This window comes from Gekko japonicus, unplaced genomic scaffold (assembly GCF_001447785.1).
Source record: "Gekko japonicus isolate JY-2015 unplaced genomic scaffold, Gekko_japonicus_V1.1 scaffold2085, whole genome shotgun sequence".
Lineage (NCBI taxonomy): Eukaryota > Metazoa > Chordata > Lepidosauria > Squamata > Gekkonidae > Gekko > Gekko japonicus.
In genome coordinates this window covers 205,636-225,367 of record NW_015167115.1, presented here as the reverse complement: position 1 = coordinate 225,367, position 19,732 = coordinate 205,636, and the positions used below count along the sequence as shown (strand labels likewise).

Genomic DNA, 19,732 nt, shown 5'->3' with positions numbered 1-19,732 from the left:
AACGAGGCATTCAGATCCATATAGCTGGTCCCATTCTGCTTCATTCTTTTTGGTCAAGCAGTGTTTGATTCTGTACACCAACTGAACTTTAGTTTACCTTCACTTCTACAAGATTACTGCCAATTAGAGTTTTATGATGGGCAGTCGTTGTGGCTAGGACCTTACCTGGCCCCAATATTGGCAGAGTCGCAGATGTTCTTTGACTCTGAGGGACCAATTTGGCAACTGTTTAATTCGTTGTTTAGTACTTTAAGTGAATTTCCTGACAGGACAGAGCAAACTGTGGGTCAGATCTTCAACTGCTGCCACCGAGGACAACAACAACAGAAAATTATTGCCAGATGAAAGCAAGAGGTCCTCCTAGTCCCATAGTAAATTTGGTCAGCCGGATAGGTGCCTCTGGTAAACTGGAAATGGTACCAACAGCCTTCCTGTGTGATGTTCTGATGATGTAGTATTCAACACTACACAAGGGGAACATAGTAGAATCCATTTAGCCATCCTGAATAATAATCATTGCCAGACCTATTTGTCATTCCTTTGCCTCTTTCTTTTTAAAGCTGTAAACATAACTGGCAACCATCCCATCTTGGGGCCTTGAACTCCAAAAGCTTAAATGTATTGTATGGAGAACTGTGTTCTTTGTGACTGTTCTACACTTATCACCAGATACCTTTAACCACTAATATTCATGTCAGATTTACAAGACTTCCTTAAGCCATTTAAGGCAAGGTATAAACTCTCAATTACTTCAATGAAATCAGGATATTAGTGCCCACACAGGCTGCGGCCTTCAAGCCAAAGAGCTGAGCCTGCTGGAACCAGCACTATTGTATGATTTGAGAAAGGCAATTAAGTCAGTTTGTATTTTATCAGTACTTATTTATTAACATGGTTTGAATGGGCTTTAAAGAGTTTCATATTTATGCTGAATTAGCAACGAATATGGCTGCCAACCTCCATGTGGGAGCTGGAGATCTCTTGCTATTACAACTGATCTCCAGGTGACAAATCAGTTCATCTGGATAAAATGGCCGATTTGGAAGGTGGACTCTGTGGCATTATACTTCATTGAAGTCCCTCCCCTCCCCAAACCCCGCCCCTCTCAGGCTCCCCCCCCAAATCTCCAGTTATTTCCCAGCCCAGAGCTGGCAACCCTAGCAATGGAAAGTATTATGGCTCCATAAAGATTAACACAATTAGCCTGGGTTATACAGCCCACGGAGCTGCGGTGGCTCAAGTGGTCAAGACGCTGAACTGCAGGCTGTGGAAGGTCAGTAGTTCAGCAGTTCGAGACCCGAGTGTGCCACATGACGGAGTGAGCTCCCGTCTCTAGTTCCAGCTCCTGCCAACCTAGCAGTTCGAAAGCAAGAAATTGCAAGTAGATAAATAGGTACCGCTTTGGTGGGAAAGTAACAGCGTTCCGTGCACCTTGGTGTTTAGTCATGCCAGCCACATGACCACGGAAACGTCTTCGGACAGCGCTGGCTCTTCGGCTTTGAAACGGAGATGAGCACCGCAACCCTAGAGTCGGACTTGACTGGCTTTCGAGCAAGGGAACCTTTACCTTTACCTTTTTATACAGCCCACAGCAGAGGATGTATGAAATGCTTGCCTAACTTGGCAGACATATACATCTTGATGGAAATATGACAGGTTTAAAATGGGGGATGGGATCAAGGATCACAAAACATAAGGGCACTGTTCTGCAGCAGGGCAAAAGCTCATCTAATAAATTCGTTAGCCTTGAGGTCACCGTGATAATCTTATTTTTGCCTTGGCAAGCTATCACTCTGCTACTATTCCTTCTGCCAGAGTTTCTGCGTTGCTTTGCACTGTTTAATGGTAAGATGGCAGCACTGGACAAAACTTTGCCAGAGTTGTTTCCATATCCCTCTCCTTCCCATCTGCCTGGCATGTGAAAGGTCCCAGGTCTGATTCTTGGTGTCTTCATTTAAAAGGATCAGGCAGCAGGTGTGTGAAAGACCTCCACCCTGAGACCCTGGAGAGCTGTTGCCGTTCAGAGTGGACAAGATGGACCTGGATAGACCAGTGGTCTGACTGTATAGGGCAGCTTTGTGTGCTTGTATTCAAGACCCCAAAAAAGATTAACCAAAGCCATTAATGCAGCTTTCAGTCCCCATTATAAATATCCTTTTACTCACACCATTTGAATTTTTTTAGAATTAAAGTTCTAGTGTATTTGCCAGTGGTGCATTGACATTTTTGTGTGTGGTGCTTTTACAAATGCTTGTATGGAATACAGAATGTCTTCCTTACAAAAAGCAGTACCCCCCCAACCGAGTAACAGCATCATCTGTCGGTATCTTACAGGGAGATAAATTGCTGTTACCTGCCATTTACTTTACTTATAGCATATCTTTCTTAGTAGATATTTAAGATGTCTTTTAAATGTAATGATTATACAAAATAAAAAACGGAGTGAATACTTGGTCTATTTTTAACTATTCCTAAATAATAGCCTATGGCCATACCACCTTGAACATGCCCGATCTTGGAAGCTAAGCAGGGTTGGGCCTGGTTAGTACTTGGGTGGGGGACTGCCTGGGAATACCGGGTGCTGTAGGCTTTTTATGAATGGAGCTGCAGTGGCTCAAGTGGTTAAGACGCTGAACTGCAGGCTGTGGAAGGTCCGTAGTTCAGCAGTTCGAGACCTGGGTGCCACATGACGGAGTGAGCTCCCGTCTCTAGTTCCAGCTCCTGCCAACCTAGCAGTTCGAAAGCAAGAAATTGCAAGTAGATAAATAGGTACCACTTCGGTGGGAAGGTAACAGCGTTCCGTGCGCCTTGGTGTTTAGTCATGCAGGCCACGTGACCACGGAAACATCTTCGGACAGCGTTGGCTCTTCGGCTTTGAAATGGAGATGAGCACCGCAGCCCTAGAGTCGGATTCGACTGGCTTTCGAGCAAGGGAACCTTTACCTTTAAATAATAGCAGCCCGATAGCCCAGACAAGCCAGATTTCATCAGAACTCAGATGCTAATCGGGGTTGGTACTCGGATGGGAGACCACCCAGGAAGTCCGGGGCTGCTATGCAGAGGAAGGCCATGGCAAACCACCTCTGCTCATCTCTTGCCTTGAAAACCTCATAGTCCTTGGGAAACCGTGAGTTGGGTATGATTGACAGCACACATTAAATCATTTCAGTGGAAATAACTTCATAGCCTTGACGATAGATCCAGGTGGGTAGCCGTGTTGGTCTGAAGCAGCAGAACAAAGTTGGAGGCAATGGCACCTTTAAGACCAACAAAGTTACCGGTAAATGTTGGGCATAAGCTTTCATGTGCCTGCAGAGTTCTTCAGAATTCCCCATTAAGAAAGGGATAATTCCTTTTTACACAGGCTTGTTAGGCTTTTAAAAAAGGGCTTGGAATGAACCACAACAGGAATGGCTCATCATCCAACCAGACAAACTTTTGCCTTGCGGAACTTCACCTTTTTCATTTAAAGACACACCCTCCCCCTTCCTCCAAGGAATACTAGGCTTCTTTCATCCTCACAACACATCAATGATCTACAGATCATTGGCACTTCATGGTAGAGAAGCAACTTGAACCTGCATTTCTGAAAAAAGAAATCAGTGAATTCATGGTAGGATATGCTTCTGAGAATGTTTGGCTTCAGGTTGGTGTCCTGGGGCCAGGACACTAGAAGCCCTCCCACTGTTGCCCCCCCCCCAAGCACCAAGAACACAGAGCATCACTTGCCCCAGCCTGAGAGTTCCTATCTATACTTTGTGGCTAATACCCACTGATGGACTTCTGCTCCATATGCTTATCTAATTCCCTCTTGAAGCCGTCCATGCTTGTAGCCACCACCACCTCCTGTGGCAGTGAATTCCACGTGTTAATCACTCTTTGGGTGAAGAAGTCCTTCCTTTTATCTGTTCTAACCCGACTGCTCAGCAATTTCATGGAGTGCCCACAAGTTCTTGTATTGTGAGAAAGGGAGAAAAGTACCTCTTTCTCAACATGCTGTATCCCATACATAACCTTATAAACCTCGATCATGTCACCCCTCAGCCATCATTTCTGCAAGCTAAAGAGCCCCAAGCGTTTTAACCTTTCTTCATAGGGAATGTGTTTCAACCCTTTTATCATTCTAGTACCCTTGGGGTCCCTACCAGCTTTGTTTCTAAACATTACCTCATCCTCCTGCAAAAAAAAGGTATTAGAAAGCTTGAGAACTTTTATATTTCCCGAACAGGTTTTTGTTAAAGCCAGCCATTTTTACCCATTTGGTTCTTCTGCACGATATCAGAGCAGCAGCACTCTTCAGCTTCAGCTTCAGGGAAGGGTTGGATTATAGAATCAGAACATGGGAAGCTCTTCTATAACGATCGAATGTATGGTACCCTTCTAATGATCAGTCCTTTTAAGTGACACTGCTGCCAATGGAAGAGATTCCAGCATGCACTCAACTCTCCCACTGAAATCCATGCAACTTAAAAAGTGTAATTACCCTGAAGCTGCTTTGTGTTTAAGCTCCGATTGTTACAACCGGTGAGTGGAACAAATCAACAACCCAGGTTTTCCCTGCATTATTTGTGACCTTATCATTAAAACTACTATAGCTGGTGAAGCCAAAATTCACAGCAAGGGAGAGATTTCTTGTAAAATCAGTCAGAAAAGACCAGGTCTGAATGTAAATGCTGCACCAAAAATGCTGGTTGGTTCTTATTCAAGAAAAGCATGACACACCACAAGCATTTTCAAGAAATTCTGTTTACTAGCATGATGATTTACACAACTGCAGAGAACTTTTCACAGACAGGATGAGCTGCACAGCCTTTGTTTTGCCTGTTATAATTCATGCCCTGTAAGAGAATTAAAACACACACAATAAATATAGTTGCAAGTTCCAGTGTGTTATTCTCAACACTTTTGAGGTTCACTAATCCTCTGGGTGCATTATTCCAGCAAGTGTAAAACATTCCTAAAGAACACTGCAATGACTTCTGCCCAGGTTTCACAGTTATCTGGTGGACTTTGACCAGGCATTATTGCGACTCGACTGAAAAGGAGACTCCAAAAATTGGTTTTCTACCAAAAAGAAAGGAAAACACTAGAAGCAGATGTGAAGCCCAGTGGCGGGAGGCTCGTACTTTTCAGCTGTTCATTACAAGGTTATGAGTTGATATACCCAACAGCAGCAAGCTCATAGAACAGAAGAGACTCTTTTTACGGGAAGAGTTGTGCCACAGTGGAATCAGCTGCCCAGGGAGGTGCTGAGCTCCCCCTTGCTGGCAGTCTTCAAGCAGCGACTGGACAAACACTTGTCAGGGACGCTCTGGGCCGATCCTGCATTGGGCAAGGGGTGGGACTAAATGGCCCCTTCCAGCTCTGTGATTCGATGACTGTAGACCAGGAAAGAGGTTCATCAGCCAGTGCCATGTGAAGTGCTGAGCAAACACAAACATGGACTGACAGTGCAATCCTATCAGTGGACTCAGACTGGAGTAACTCTGCGTAGGACTCAGCGACTTGATCTGAAGGACTCTGGCTGCTGAGACCAGATCTGGCACCGGGACTCTTATAGATCACAGGCGTCGGGCTGTGGCCTTAAATCCCCATGGAGTTTAGTCTGGGCTATGTTTGTTTAGCACGAGGCGACTTGTCCTAGTTAGATACAGAAGGATCATAAACGGCAGCAGTGCTGGATCAGACCAATGGTCTCGCTAACCCATCCTCCGGTTCCCCCAGAGCGGCCAGCATGACACCCCCAGAAGGCCTACAAGTCGGGCACAGAGATCTGAGCCCCCCCAGGCACTGCAATGCAAAGGGCTACTACCTTGGCTGTCTTCAGCACATCAGTTGCCAGACCTAAATTAGGATAGGGCTAGTTCCAGCGGGTGACTGTGTCAGCCCGCAGTAGAAAAGACAGATTCAAGTCTGGTAGAACCTTAAAGGCCAACCCAGATTTTCGGGGCCTGAGCTTCTGAGAGCCAAAACTCCCCTTGTCGCATTTGAATCTGGCATGGCTGTCACTGCAGCCCTCCTATCTCGATACTTAAAACTGATGCAGAGGGTTTATCGTTGATGTGACCCAAGGAAAGAGCAGCAGCAACGAGGCTCACTTAGTGACTTGGGAGCCACCTGTGGCTCTTCTGTTCCCCCCAGTGTGGCACCAGCTCCACGTTTCAGGGAAGTGGCTGAGGCCGTTGCCCAGTGGGGGCTGTGGTTGGCAGTTGGTTCCCACCTTGGAATCACTGCTGCTAGAAGAATGGTTAAAGCAGAAAGGCCAAGAATGGAAGTTTGGTGCAGTGGTTAGGACCAGGTTTGATTCCCCACTCCTCCACATGCAGCTACTGGTGTGACCTTGGGTCAGTCGCAAGCAATTTTCAAAGCTGTTCTCTCAAGGGCAGTTCTTGAAAGAGCTCTCTCAGCCCCACCTACCTCACAGGGTGTCTGTTGTGGGGAGGGGAAGGGAAGGGAGATTGTAAGCCGCTCTGAGACTCCTTTGGGTAGTGAAAGGCGAGGTATAAATCCAATCTCTCTCTCCCCCCCCACACACACACGGATCTTTTGGATGATGGTAACTGCAAAGGTGGCTTTCTGCAAGCCACAGAGTGAATATTTATATTTATAATTTATTTATAATTTGAATTTATAAAATGCCATCCCCTGAATACAAGGGTTCAGGGCCGTGAACAACACAATGATAAAAAAACATTTCTAAACAGTAAAACAATTTAAATAATACATAAATAATACACGGATAAAACCTTCTCAGATGGCGCTAACACCTACGGTTTCCAACGGTGTCACTGCCTCGCAGGGAGGTACAGAAGCAGATGGGGGGGGGGGGGGACTGCCAGGAAGATGGTACCTGCTGCTGTCCTCAACCAAAAGCCTGGTGGAACATCTCTGCCTTGCAAGACCTGCGGAACTGCATTAAGTTTAAATTGCATGCAGAAAGGTATCGGCTGGATATTAGGAAAAACTTTTTCACAGTCAGAGTGGTTCAAAGGTGAAATCAGCTGCCTAGGGAGGTGGTGAGCTCCCCTTCACTGGCAGCTTTCAAGAAGAGGCTGGACGGATATTTGTCAGAGACGCTTTAGGCTGGTCCTGCATTGGGCAGGGGGCTGGACTAGATGGTCTCTATGGCCCCTTCAAACTCTGATTCTAAGTCCTGCAGGGCACAGATGTTATTTGACAGAGAGCTCCTCCAGGTGGAAGCCAGGGAAGGAAAGGCCCTGGCTCTGGTAGAGGACAGCCAGATGTCTTTTGGGCTGGGATCACTAACAGATTGTTCTCTGCAGAGCATAACGCTCTTTGGGGGACATACCAGAGGAGACGGTCCCGAAGATTCATGGGTCCCTGACCACTCAAGGCCTTAAACGTCCGTGCCAAAACCTTGAACCTGACTCAGTCCTCCACTGGAAGCCAGTGCAGCTAACGCAGCACAGACTGAATATGTGCTGGCCGTGATGTTCCAGGCAGGAGCCACGCTGCCACATTCTGAATACCACCGAGAGACAGTTTTCTGACCGTGTCTGAACAAAGCAGATGTCACTGCAGAAGAGGAAAGCTATTTTTAAACCACACGGTGCTTTGCCTCTTCAGCAGCACAAGTATCAGGCAAGATTCCAGGTGCCCACCTCATCCTCTTTGTACCTAGTTTTATCGCTATCACAAATTCCTGCTTGGATATGTGAAATATCATTAGCGTAGTTACTAAACAGTGTCCAAAACAAAAACCCGTTCTCCAGAGGCTTTGCACAGGGCTCCATCATCACACCCAGAGCTTCTCTTCCAGGCCTTTCACAATCTGGTGAGAAGCTAAATAAGCGAGCTCCGCTGCGAGGAAACAGGATTACCTGCACGTCATTCTTTTTTGGGCTTTACTATTTTTACGCTGGCTCCTGCTACCTTCTCTGCCTCTGCTTTATATTGCGGCTTCAGCGCAGCTCTCACTGCCTTGGCGCAGATCTGGGAATACCGGATGTAGCTGAGCAAAAAAGAAAGAAAGAGAGGCAGTGAAATTCTGCACAATTCTTGCTGTGTGAAAAGTAGCTCAAAGGACTTTCAGGAGCAATTAAGAGAAAGGATATTTTTATTAATTTATTAAATTTATATGCCACCTCTCGCCACCAGGTAGTTTTTTTTTTTTTGCCACTAAGTAGTCTTGAGGTGGCTAACAGTTAAAACATTAACAAACATTAACAGTTAAAACATTAATAAACCTCAGTTTAAAAATTAATACAAATAGAACGAAAAGGTAACCCACATAAACAAACCCAACTAACAAAAAGCCAAGCGAGCTTTGTTTTGCAGGCCCTGAGGAATGTAGGTAAGTCCCACAGGGCCTACGTATCATCTGACAGCTGGTTTGAACAGGACGGGGCCATCCCAAAGAAGGCCCTCGCTTGGTGGATGCCAGGTGAACGTTCCAGAGGCCAGGCACCACAAACATGTTGAAAGTTGAAGAATGCGCATTTCGGGGGGGGGGGATTGGAAAACGCAGTCCACCAAATTTGAAAATCCCAGACTGTTTAGGGCTTTAAAGGTAATCACCAGCACTTTGAATTTGATCTGGAACTCAAACAGCAGCCAGTGCAGCTGCTTCAAGTTAGGGTAGATATAATCCCTCCAAGGAGAACCCATCAGCAATCTTGCACCTGCATTCTGGACTGCCTGTAGTTTCTGGAGCACCTTCAAGGGCAGCCCTACATAAAGCGCATTACAGTAGTCTAGGCAGGAAGTGACCATGGCATGAATCACCATGGCTAGGTTGGAATGGGACAGATATGGAGAGAGTTAAGTGGCCTTGGTGCAAACAGAAAAATGCTATCCTTGTCACTGTTGACATCTGCTTGTCCAGAGACAAGAAGGAGTCAAGCCAGACCCCACTAAGGAAAGTTAAAGTAAAGGTAAAGGTTCCCTTGCTCGGAAGCCAGTCGAATCCGACTCTAGGGTTGCGGTGCTCATCTCCGTTTCAACGCCAAAGAGCCAGCGCTGTCCGAAGACATTTTTGTGGTCATGTGGCCAGCATGACTAAACACCAAGGCGCATGGAACGCTGTTACCTTCCCACTGAAGTGGTACCTATTTATCTACTTGCAATTTCTTGCTTTCAAACTGCTAGGTTGGCAGGAGCTGGAGCTAGAAATGGGAGCTCACTCCGTCATGCGGCACACTCGGGTCTCGAACTGCTGAACTACCGACCTTCCACAGCCTGTTCAGCGTCTTAACCACTTGAGCCACTGCAGCTCCTTAAGGAAAGTTAGACCCCGTCAAAAAACAGGAGCTAAAGGCCCCCTGGAGATCATGTCCTCTCCAGCCACATGATCTCTATCTTAGACGGATTTCACTTCAACCAGCTCTGCTTCAACCAACGAACCATGGCCTCAAAGCAACAGGCCTGATCTACCAGTGCACAGTTCGGCTGCTTATCCAGCAGGAGAAAGATCTGAGTATCATCTGCATATTGGTGGTATACAACTCCAAACCTCCTAACAAGCTTAGGTACAATAATGTGCGAAAGGTTAATTAAAGACTGGAATTAAATTCCTGGTGGCAGGGATAGATACTTTGAGTGAGAGAGAAAAACAAGAAATTTAAAACCACATCATACCTAACCACACAAAATAGAGAGAGGTACTGTCACAAGCCCCCTTTAAAGCTATTTGCATTCACAGCCCTCACTACTGCTACTAGCAATGAACTCTACGTACAATTACTCATCCTAGTTCAACACTGTCTGTTACATGATACTAGGGTTGCCAGATCCCCCCTGGCCACCAACGGGGATACGGAAGTAGGGTTGCCAGATCCATGTTGGGAATCTCCTGGAGATTAGGGATCGAGCCTGGGGAGAGAACAGGGACCTCAGTGGAGTACAATGTCATAGCATCCACTGTCCAATGCGTCCATTTTCTCTGGGGGAACTGATCTCTGTAGTCTGGAGATGAGCTGTAATTCCAGGGGATCCTCAGGTCCCACCTGGAGGCTGGCATCCCTACATGATATGGTTACAAATAACTTGCTTTTTTTTGGGAAATTTACACTTCTCATCCAGCCCCCTAATTTGAATAGATTTTAATATGCATAACGTTTTGGATGCATATTTTGATTTAAAAATAAATTTATTGTTTGTATGAAGCAACCAAGGAATGAAAGAGGTTGCCATATAAATGCAATATGATGTTGCCGTACTTTTCCCAAGCGATCCTGCATTTTCCCCCTTGAAGCCTTTGGGAATAAAAAGGAGGAGAACCAACAGAATCCCACCCGCTTTCCCCAGGAGCTGCCACCGCCTCCCTGCCGGTCTTCACTGCTACGGCCACCAGGTCGCAGGGAGAAAGAGCCGCTCCAGCCACCCCTACCTGAGCCCTGCCTGCCTCCAATAGGCCACCATGGCTGCTGTGGAAAGCGCGGCGGTCTCCCCAACGTCCCTTTCGCCAAAGGCCGCAAGGACACCACGCCAGGCCGGCTCCCTTTCCCTTGACGTCGGAAGCGGAAGTCAAGAGGACCAATCAAAACACGCGCGGTCGCCGCGAACTCTGCTAGCCAATCACTGCGCGCCTTCCCTCAGGTTCCGTCAAAAAGGACCAATAACTTCTCGACTCTCCCCTCCCTTTTTCCTGTAATGATAAGAAGCAAACAGCCAATCAGAGTAAGGTGGGTGCTCGTCCGGCTTAAATGCATGCTCTGTTTGTAGAGGGTGAGAAAAGATGGCAGGCAATCTAAACTTCCGTTGAAGTAGTGGAAAGGCGCTAATGAGTCTTGCTTTACTTATGAGGGGCATAGTGTATAGTTGGCAATGTTCCCTCTAAGCTGTGGAGTCTTGTGAGCAAAAATTCTACTTTGTGAGCTACTGGCATTAAAGCTGTGAGCGAGCGATTTGGCTTACTGCATACTTCCTGAGCTAAGGCAAAAATGTGTGAGCCGGAGGCTAAAAAACTGTGAGCTAGCTCACACTAACTCAGCTTGGAGGGAACACTGGTTGATATCTCTTTCTTTATACTGGAAGTTAGAGTCCAACACGTCGGCACAGGCTGGGGTTAGAGTTTTGTCCCGCAGGGTTCCTGTGCGTGGTCAAATATTCTATCGCTTCCTCTGTACCGAAAGCTGCACCCGTTGAATTTCTTCCTGCCATCTTTCTTCCCAGAAGACACTAGCAGGGGGAGGTTTCAGGAATGTGGTTGGATGCTGGACATAATGGACCACTAGGGTTGCCAGGTCCGGGTTTGGAAACACCTGGAGAATTTAGGGGTGGAGCCCTAGGAGGGCGGGGTTTGGGGAGGGGAGGGACTTCAGTGGGTTATAATACCAAAGAGTCCACCTTCCACAGTGGTCATTTTCTCCAGGTGAACTGATCGCTGTCTGATCGGATTCCACGTGGAGGTTTGGAGGTTGGCAGTCTTATGGACCATGGGCTGGTCTGACATAGCAGGGCTGCTCTTATGCGGTGGCCAAAGGCATAAGAGTCCTACCAAGAAGGGAAATGGTAGCATTTATAGGGCTGCCAACCTCCAGGTGAGGCCTGGAGATCTCCCAAAATTACAACTGATCTCCATACTGCGAACATCAGTTTCCTTGCAGAAAATGACTGCTTTGGAGGGTGGACTGTATGACATTATATCTTACTAAAGTCCCTCCCCAATCTTTGCCTTCCCCAGGCTTCACCCTCCAGGAATTTCACAAGCTGGATCTGGTAACCCTAGAGGATGTTTACTGTGGTAACAGGACTGAAAGAGTACGGAAGAACACTCATTAGCTGTTGTACATTTTCCGGGTGTTTCACGGAAATGTTTCCTAATGTGTTTCCTAACATGTGTTGACAGCCTTAACTGCTGGTGCCCTCAATGGAAACCTCTGCTCTCTTTCACATTTTATATGTTTAATTCATCAAGTGGAAGTATAGGAAACAATTTCTTATATATATTATTTACACTGATAGCATCATAACTATGTGTTATGTTTTACAAAGAACAGTTCTCATGAGGCAATCCTAGGGACGGTAGCGTCCAGGTGGGACCTGGGGATCTCCCAGAATTACGGCTCTTCTCCAGGCTACGGAGATCAGTTCTCCTGGAGAAAAGGGATGCTTTGGAGGGTGGGGTTTGTGGCATTTTACTGCACTAAGGTCCCTGTCCTCCCCAGGATCCATCCCCAAATCTCCAGGAGTTTTCCTACCTGGAGCTGGCAACCCTACCCACCCCATCCCCCACTGGTGGCCGGGGGGACCTGGCAACCCTAGTCTATATCGATATCTTGTAACACAAAGTAAAATGAAACCTTTGAACTCGAACCTTTCTACCCTGTGCCTTTTTTCTGGTAGTGAGTTGGATCCCATGGGTCCCTTTTATTAGGAGTAGCACTTTCCTCTGGAGCAAGGAGACATTCCCTAATGTTCATGTCAAGGGAATACCCTGACTGCTTTCTCATTACCATGTGCTTAATATAAGGACAAACATTAAGAAGGAAGGTAAATGGACAATAGGGGTACTGTGAAATCTTTATTAATGAGCATCAATGAAAAGCCAAAGTTTCTGCACACTGTTTTCACTTTTTTAAGTGAGGTATGCACGTGAGAATGCATTGTACAAATGCAACATTTTTTTTTTCAGGGACGCACAAGACTTCAGGGGGAGAGCCTGAGAAGTTGGACCACATCACAACAGAGACGTTGAACCATCAAGCATGTAAGTGTCCCTCAAACATTTCAGAAAAGTTTGTCTTTTGTGGCAAGATTTGTAAGAGAAAACGGAGGTTATGTTCCAATGCTGTTAAACACCTGACCATCATTCCTAGTCTAGTTCAGCTAATGGTTCCATTCCCAGTCATATTTGTGCTACAGGAAAACAAGCAAAGGTTATTTTTAAATGGTATTTATTGAAATTCATGACATATATCAACATGCCAGTTGTAGTCAGGAAAGATATGGCTGAGTTCAGCCACCAAAACAATTGAATAAAGTATATTGCTGAGTGTATCCCAGATCCCAAACTCTTTCCTTTCTAACCACCCCCAATCTTTTATCCTTTTTCTCTGAACTGTCTGGGTCTATTTCCTTTTGCACTTTGCCCTGTATTCTTCCACAACTGCCTAGACTTTTATGCTGTAAATGAGCATCATTCAATATTCAAAGCATTCACTTATTTGGTTTTAGCTTCTTTGGTCATCTTGAGAAACAGAAGGCAAATCTGTATTTGAAAAAACCAAGCAGAAGGGATACATTTTAGAGAATTAAAATTAACAATAGCCCACAACCCTCCCCCCAAACATAACTAACAGCTTTTTGTACCCTCTGAAGGTACCTATATAAAGGCCCCTTTATAGATCTGTGGATCTTGTTTAGGGTTATCAACTTTTTCTTATAACTCAGGAAGAAGCTGCTGTGCCTTTAACCTGCAGTCAAGTGTTAAAATTCCAGTGCTGTATTTCTGCTGGCCATATGAGAGTCAAAGACACAGGAGCCTTGTTGGAAGAAGCTGGCAACCCAGCAATTATTTCGTTCTCATTTGGTGTAGGTTTTGTAAAACATGCATTAAAAAACCTTTCCCTTACATATGTAATGCTCAGAAAGTTCCCCCATGTTGTTTAGAACATACTGACGCAGAAAGTTAGAGCGTTAAACTTGTTTTTGAAGAGCTCTACAGAGGCTAGAGAGGAAAAACTGGAGATGAAGGTAAGGTTAGACTATTGCAGGAAGGGAAAGTTGATAAGGAGGCGTCACTGGAGAAATCTTGAAAAGTAAGACTAGCAAGTTCCCGATCAGCTAAAGACAAGAGATTTGAAAAGTCCAGTGACACTGAAGGTGTGCCCAAATGGGCATCTTGAACAGAGTGATTGGAATTGTCCAGCATGGCATGAAAGACAAAATCAGAAACATCCAGGGAACTTGAGGAAGATGACCCAGAAGAATCTTGAGATGTAAAAACATTAATATTGGTGAGGTCTAGTGAACCTGAGGACGATGATGAGGAGATGAGGTCAGAATCATCCAGAAAGTGTGACGAGTCTATGGAAGAGAAGGCCTGTATGTCTGAAGAGATGTAGCTGGACAATTCCAGGGAAGATGGCGTGGTAGGATCAGAAAAATCCAGAGAGGTTGAAGAAGCAAGACTGGACAAGGAGACTGAAGAGCTGAAACTAGAAAGGTGCGGGAGAGAGGCAGAAGAAGCGAGACTAGAAATGTCCAATGATGTTGAAGAGCTGAGGCTGGAACGTTCCCAGGAAGCAAAAGATGCAGGACTGGAGAGGTCCAAAGAAACCGAAGTAGAGGTGCTGGAGAAGTCTAATGAGGATGGACTTGAAAGCTCTGGAGATGACAAAGAGGCACGACCAGAGAGGCCCAAAGAGGATGAAGTGGTATCACTGGACCAGTCCCAACACTCTGATGAACTGGAGCTGAAGAGGTCGAGTGGATCTGAAAAGACAAATTGGGATGCAATTTCCAAGGAGGCCAAAGACTCAAGGCCTGAACGGTCCAGGGAAGCAGAACAGACGGCAGCAGAGAGATCCAGGGAGGCAGGAGGTCCAACTTACAAAAGATGGATCCACAACCTGATTTAGTGGTTTTGTAACATCTCGGGTAGGTTTAGCATTTTCATCATTTAAGATATTTTGATTTCTAAACTAGGAAAACACAAAAATGAGAACAGTTATTTTAAACCAATTATTATTTCTGACATGGAAAAACGTCAGTTCTCTTTCAAGGGTATTAAAAAACACAAACAAAACTAAACATGAGCACATCACATACATCAAGCTGATTATACTGAATCAGACCATTGGCCCATCAAAGTCAGTGTTGTCTCCTCACACTGGCAGCAGCTCTCCAGGGTTTCAGCCAGAAGTCTTCTACATAATCTACTGCCAGAGGTGGGCATTGAACTGGAGGTGGTGGGCATTGAACCTGGGGCTTTCTGCATGCCAAGCAGATGCTCTACCACTGAGCCACAGCCCCTCCCTGGGAAGTAGGTTGCTATGGAAACACAGTGGGTTTGTCACCTGCCAGTGGGCTCTGCTGATGGCAGTGCATCCCAACGCTAAGTGGTGTGAAACCAAAAAACCACAAATAAGTGTCAGTTAAATCCAGTTTTGCCTCTAACCATGCATAAAGTTTGGTCCATATGCACACAGAGAACTCTTTGGTGTGTGCAAACTGTACTCATGGAATAGTTTCTTCATCCATTGCCAGTAAAAAACAAACAAACACAGATCGGATGTCATCACATTGCAGTGACCCCCTAGGAATCCTGCTGATTTCTATAAAGTTTGGTCCATATGCACACAGAGAACACTTTGGTGTGTGCAAACTGTATTCATGGAATAGTTTCTTCATCCATTCCTTCATCCATTGCCAGTAAAAAAAACACAAAACAGATTGGATGTCATCACATTGCTGTGACCCCCTAGGAATCCTGCCAATTTCTATGACTTGACCATAGAGGTCTGGGGGAATCCTAGAGCATCCCTTCCAGTTTTTAAGCCAGAAATGATGCTGCGGCATTGTGCAATGTCATTCTCTTCTCCCCATTTCCTTCCTTCTCTGCTCACGACATTCAACCAGCCATGGGCACCAGGAAGGATCAGTGGGAGCCCTCCTGCAGGAGGCAGGTAAGGGGCACCCCCAGTGCACCTTAAACACACCCAACGCTTCTGTGTAGCTGTGCAGTGCAGAGGGATATAACTTAGTGAGGGACAAGTTTAGGGAAGTCCTTGTCCACCATTTTGTTTTTCTCTTTGAAGAACTGATAAGCCACGGAGGAACCCCCCTGGTTCTCTGGAATGGAACACAGCTTGAAAGCCAATTCTTCTAGACTGTGCAAAGTGTTACATTCATTAACACCTCCATTGTTATAGGGAGATGTAGGACCAAGTGTATAATTTTAAACGACTTTAAAGGTAGACTTATTTTAAACCACTTTAAAGGCAGATTTATTTAGCACTGTTTCAGCACACAAAAAGGAGTCTGGGCAGGACCAGTCTTCAAACCCTAGAGGGGTGTGTGTGTGTGTGTGTATTTTTGTATCAAGAATTCCCCACTGTGTTATCCTGGCACAGCACATGTCCAGATGTATTTATAATTGATTTAACATAATCACCATTGGCTGAACTCTTACTGAGGTCATTCTTTAGTCTCGGCAGACTTTTATCTGTAGCTGGCGGGAGTTGTCTTCCCTTGATGGAGTGAGACACAGCGGGATTTAGCTGAGGTTTTGCACTTAACTTGTATCACAAAACCCGTACAAGTGCAACACTGGAAGCCTAACAATAGCCTAGGCCAATGAGCTTTGAAGAAGTTATTTTCTGATTAATTTTCTCTTTTGGGGGGTGGGGGAATGGGGGTGGGTGGGAATACCATTTAGTACATGTGAAGCGAGGAGCTGCGGTGGCTCAAGTGGTTAAGACACTGAACTGCAAGCTGTGGAAAGTCGGTAGTTCAGCAGTTCGAGACCCGAGTGTGCTGCATGATGGAGTGAGCTCCCGTCTCTAGTTCCAGCTCCTGCCAACCTAGCAGTTCGAAAGCAAGAAATTGCAAGTAGATAAACAGGTACCACTTCGGTGGGAAGGTAACAGCATTCCGTGCGTCTTGGTGTTTAGTCATGCCGGCCACATGACCACGGAAACGTCTTCGGACAGCGCTGGCTCTTCAGCTTTGAAACGGAGATGAGCACTGCAGCAAGGGAACCTTTACCTTTACCTTTACATGTGAAGCGGCTATTTACTGTGACAGATCGTTGCTCCATCTGGTCTGGGATTGTCAGGTCAGATTGGTAAAAGCTCTCCAAAGGGTGCCAGGTGCTTCCTTGTCAAAGGTCTTTCCTTGTCTTTCTACTGCTTATTCTTTAACTAGACATTGTTGTAGCCGGGATCTCTGCATGCATGTCAAATATGTGCTCTCCCACTGAGCCTTTTAAAAATGTAAAAGAAAAGAAATCCAAGCTCAGGCTGACACACACACACGTCAGCCACATATATATAACTTAATACACTTTGACCCTATGTTTGCAGTTAAGTGATGAATACCAGTATACCCTGTTCAGTCCTGAAGAGAGTTACATACTTCTAAGCCCATTGACTTCAGTGGATTCTGAACGGTGTGATTGCTTAGAATTGCCCTAGGGCACAAGCCAACAAAAGATTTAAATACTGCTAAATTCAATAGAAGAGTTTTATGCCTGGATCCTGTTCCTAATCTTAACAAGCATTCCTAAACAGGGCTACTCAGAAGTAAGTCCCCTGTTATTTTATGGGGACTTATTCCCAGGATAGGGTCCTTAGGACCACAGCCTGAAAGAGTAAAAATGGTAGATCACTCTAGGATGGCACTTTCCTTCCTGTTCCTTATGGTTTATAGATGCTGGACTGATAACATTTGAAAGGTGATAGGGGAAAAAATGTCAAAGTTAACTTACTGCCTGAGAATGAAACATTAGAAATGAATTGAACCAATTTATTGAGATGATCTATGTTTATTATTTTCTGGAATAACAGATTTCACGATGGAGCTCAGTTTTATGTATCTTTTGTTTGAATATAATAATCTGATTAACTGTGTGAAATTTCCATACTTTCTTTATTTTGGTTGGTTTTGTATGATTGAAATAAGATGATGATGATGATGAGGAGTTGGTGGTGGTGGTTTGGATTATTTACATTGTAATCCCAGGAGACAGCAGAATAGAAAAGAAAGAACAAGAGAAGATCACAAAACACCAAGACCTACAAATAGAGTTAGGGTGCCTCTGGGAAAAGAAAGTTATCATCGTGCCAGTTGTCATTGGAGCCCTTGGAGCAGTGCCTAGAAGTCTCAAGAAACACCTGGATATTCTGGGCACTGAGCAAATAACACCAGCTCAGCTCCAGAAGATAGTGTTGCTTGGAACAGCAAGAATCCTGCAAAGATACATCTGCAATTCCAAGAACATGTCTAGATCTCGAATTGCAGAACACCCTCTACCAGTCAAATATCTAACAAATCATCAGCATCATATCCTTTTTTTTTTTAAAGCCACATTCCCCACGGAGAAAGAATACACAAGGAAACACCAAGCAAAGCATTATATGCATATAACTACTGCTTCCTCTAAGCTGTGGAGTCTCGTGAGCAAAAATTCTCCTTTGTGAGCTACTGGCATTAAAGTTGTGAGCGAGCGATTTGGCCACCGTGTAAATTAGTTTGTTCTGGAGCCATCCTTCCCGAGCTAAGATAAAAATCTGTGAGCTGGAGGCTAAAGAACTGTGAGCTAGCTCACACTAACTCAGCTTAGAGGGAACACTGCATACAACTCTAGCAAGCAAATCATTACTGTTAAGTCTAACTACAAAACATCAGTGTGCTGTGAGCTCTAATACGGTAAACATTCCATTGTTTCTTCATTCTGCCTTCTCAAATGTATGCACAGCTATTAAATCTGAAGTGTCTATAAAAGTGTAAGAATAGCTCATACCTCAGATAGCCACGGATTTGCTACCTTTCCCTTCTGATGCAAGCCATATTGAGCCCGGCTGCTAAGGCTCTCCTCTTCTTCCCAGTAATGCCTGTAATCCTCCAGAGGCTCAAGTGGAAACTGTGCCAAGCTGATTTAAATACAGGTCATCTTTCCAGTAAATCTCTTGCAGCTTCACTGCAGCGTTCGGCATGGAAGAGCAGCGTCAAGTCCCCTTGCAGATTAGCTGCAAACTGGCATTTCAGCATCGGTGTTCACTATCATTTGCTATTACACAGAGTAAGATTTTGGAAGGCGACAACACCCGGGGGGGAAATCTTTTTAAAATTATGGACATGCGGAGGGAGATCTCAGTTTCTTAGCACTCCTAATGCAATGAATTATGGCAAGATGCAACTTCCGGTCTAGCCTGTGAGTAGAAATGATTCCGAGATTCCAGCCCGATTTCCTAGTTGTCAGTTTTCCAAGCTAGGGTGTAATTTCTGTACTGATGTTCCAAAGGGAACATGCCAGGAGAAAAATCCCTTACAAATTATGGATATTTGGGTTCTTCAGGCCTAGTTTGCATAAAGGAAAAATAATCCAGCCTGATTTCCAGTGTTTAATTGCTCAGGTTAGGGTACACTTTCTCTATTGGGGTTGCCAGCTCCTGGTTGGGAAATTCCTGGGGATCTGGGGGGGGGGTTGAGCTTAGGGAGGGACTTCTAGCATGATAAAGTCCACCCCCCAAAGTAGCCATTTTCTCCAGGGGAAACAACCTCAGGGGAGATCAGTTGTAATCCGGGGGGGGGGGGGCGCTCCCCAGGCTCCTCCCAGAGGCTGGAAACTCTGAGCCAAACAAATTGGAGGCGGATATTAGAAATAACGGTGCATATACTCCTTTTGCAAAAGTTCAGGATAGTCTGCTCTTGAGAATGAGAGAGAAAGAAAACACATCCCAGTGGCTGGAATGTTAAACATGGAGTATCAAAATGACATCAGGTGGCATGCTGTTAAAACCATTTAATTCAGTTTTTTTAAACGGGAGCTTGTTTTCTGTTGTTTTTCATGAAGCTGTTTGATTCTTTTGCATCTATATATTTATCATAAGACACCTTGGACAGAAAAGTAATGTTTTATCACAAACACAGATGCACTATTATTGTAAGTTTCTGTTGCAGCAAACAGAAATACACAAGTGGGAGGTAGGCGCTGTTCCCAGTGAAAGGATCAACGATATCCCTGAGAAACATACTCAAATGTGTCAACGTGTTCTATCGCCGTGGCGGCTCTGGTTGTACTATGACAAGTTTGGTTTAAGCAGAG

At 45.2% G+C, this 19,732-nt stretch overlaps 1 protein-coding gene across 1 annotated transcript; it reads right to left on the bottom strand.

The window, feature by feature from the left end:
* Positions 1–4,730: 4,730 nt before the first annotated feature.
* On the bottom strand, positions 4,731–10,491 carry ATP5E (ATP synthase, H+ transporting, mitochondrial F1 complex, epsilon subunit). The gene is made up of 3 exons (XM_015412976.1): positions 10,349–10,491; positions 7,842–7,972; positions 4,731–4,838 (listed from the first exon to the last, which is right to left on the bottom strand). Exons 1-2 carry the CDS (start codon positions 10,378–10,380, stop codon positions 7,849–7,851), a joined length of 156 nt encoding a protein of 51 aa, XP_015268462.1. The 5' UTR covers positions 10,381–10,491; the 3' UTR covers positions 4,731–4,838; positions 7,842–7,848.
* Positions 10,492–19,732: the final 9,241 nt, after the last annotated feature.

Coding starts and splice junctions, on each gene's coding strand:
- ATP5E (XM_015412976.1), bottom strand. CDS start 10,380: ATGGTGGCCTATTGGAGGCAGGCAGGGCTCAG. Junction 7,973..10,348: donor TGGAGGCAGGCAGGGCTCAG/GTAGGGGTGGCT, acceptor TTTTTTGCTCAG/CTACATCCGGTATTCCCAGA.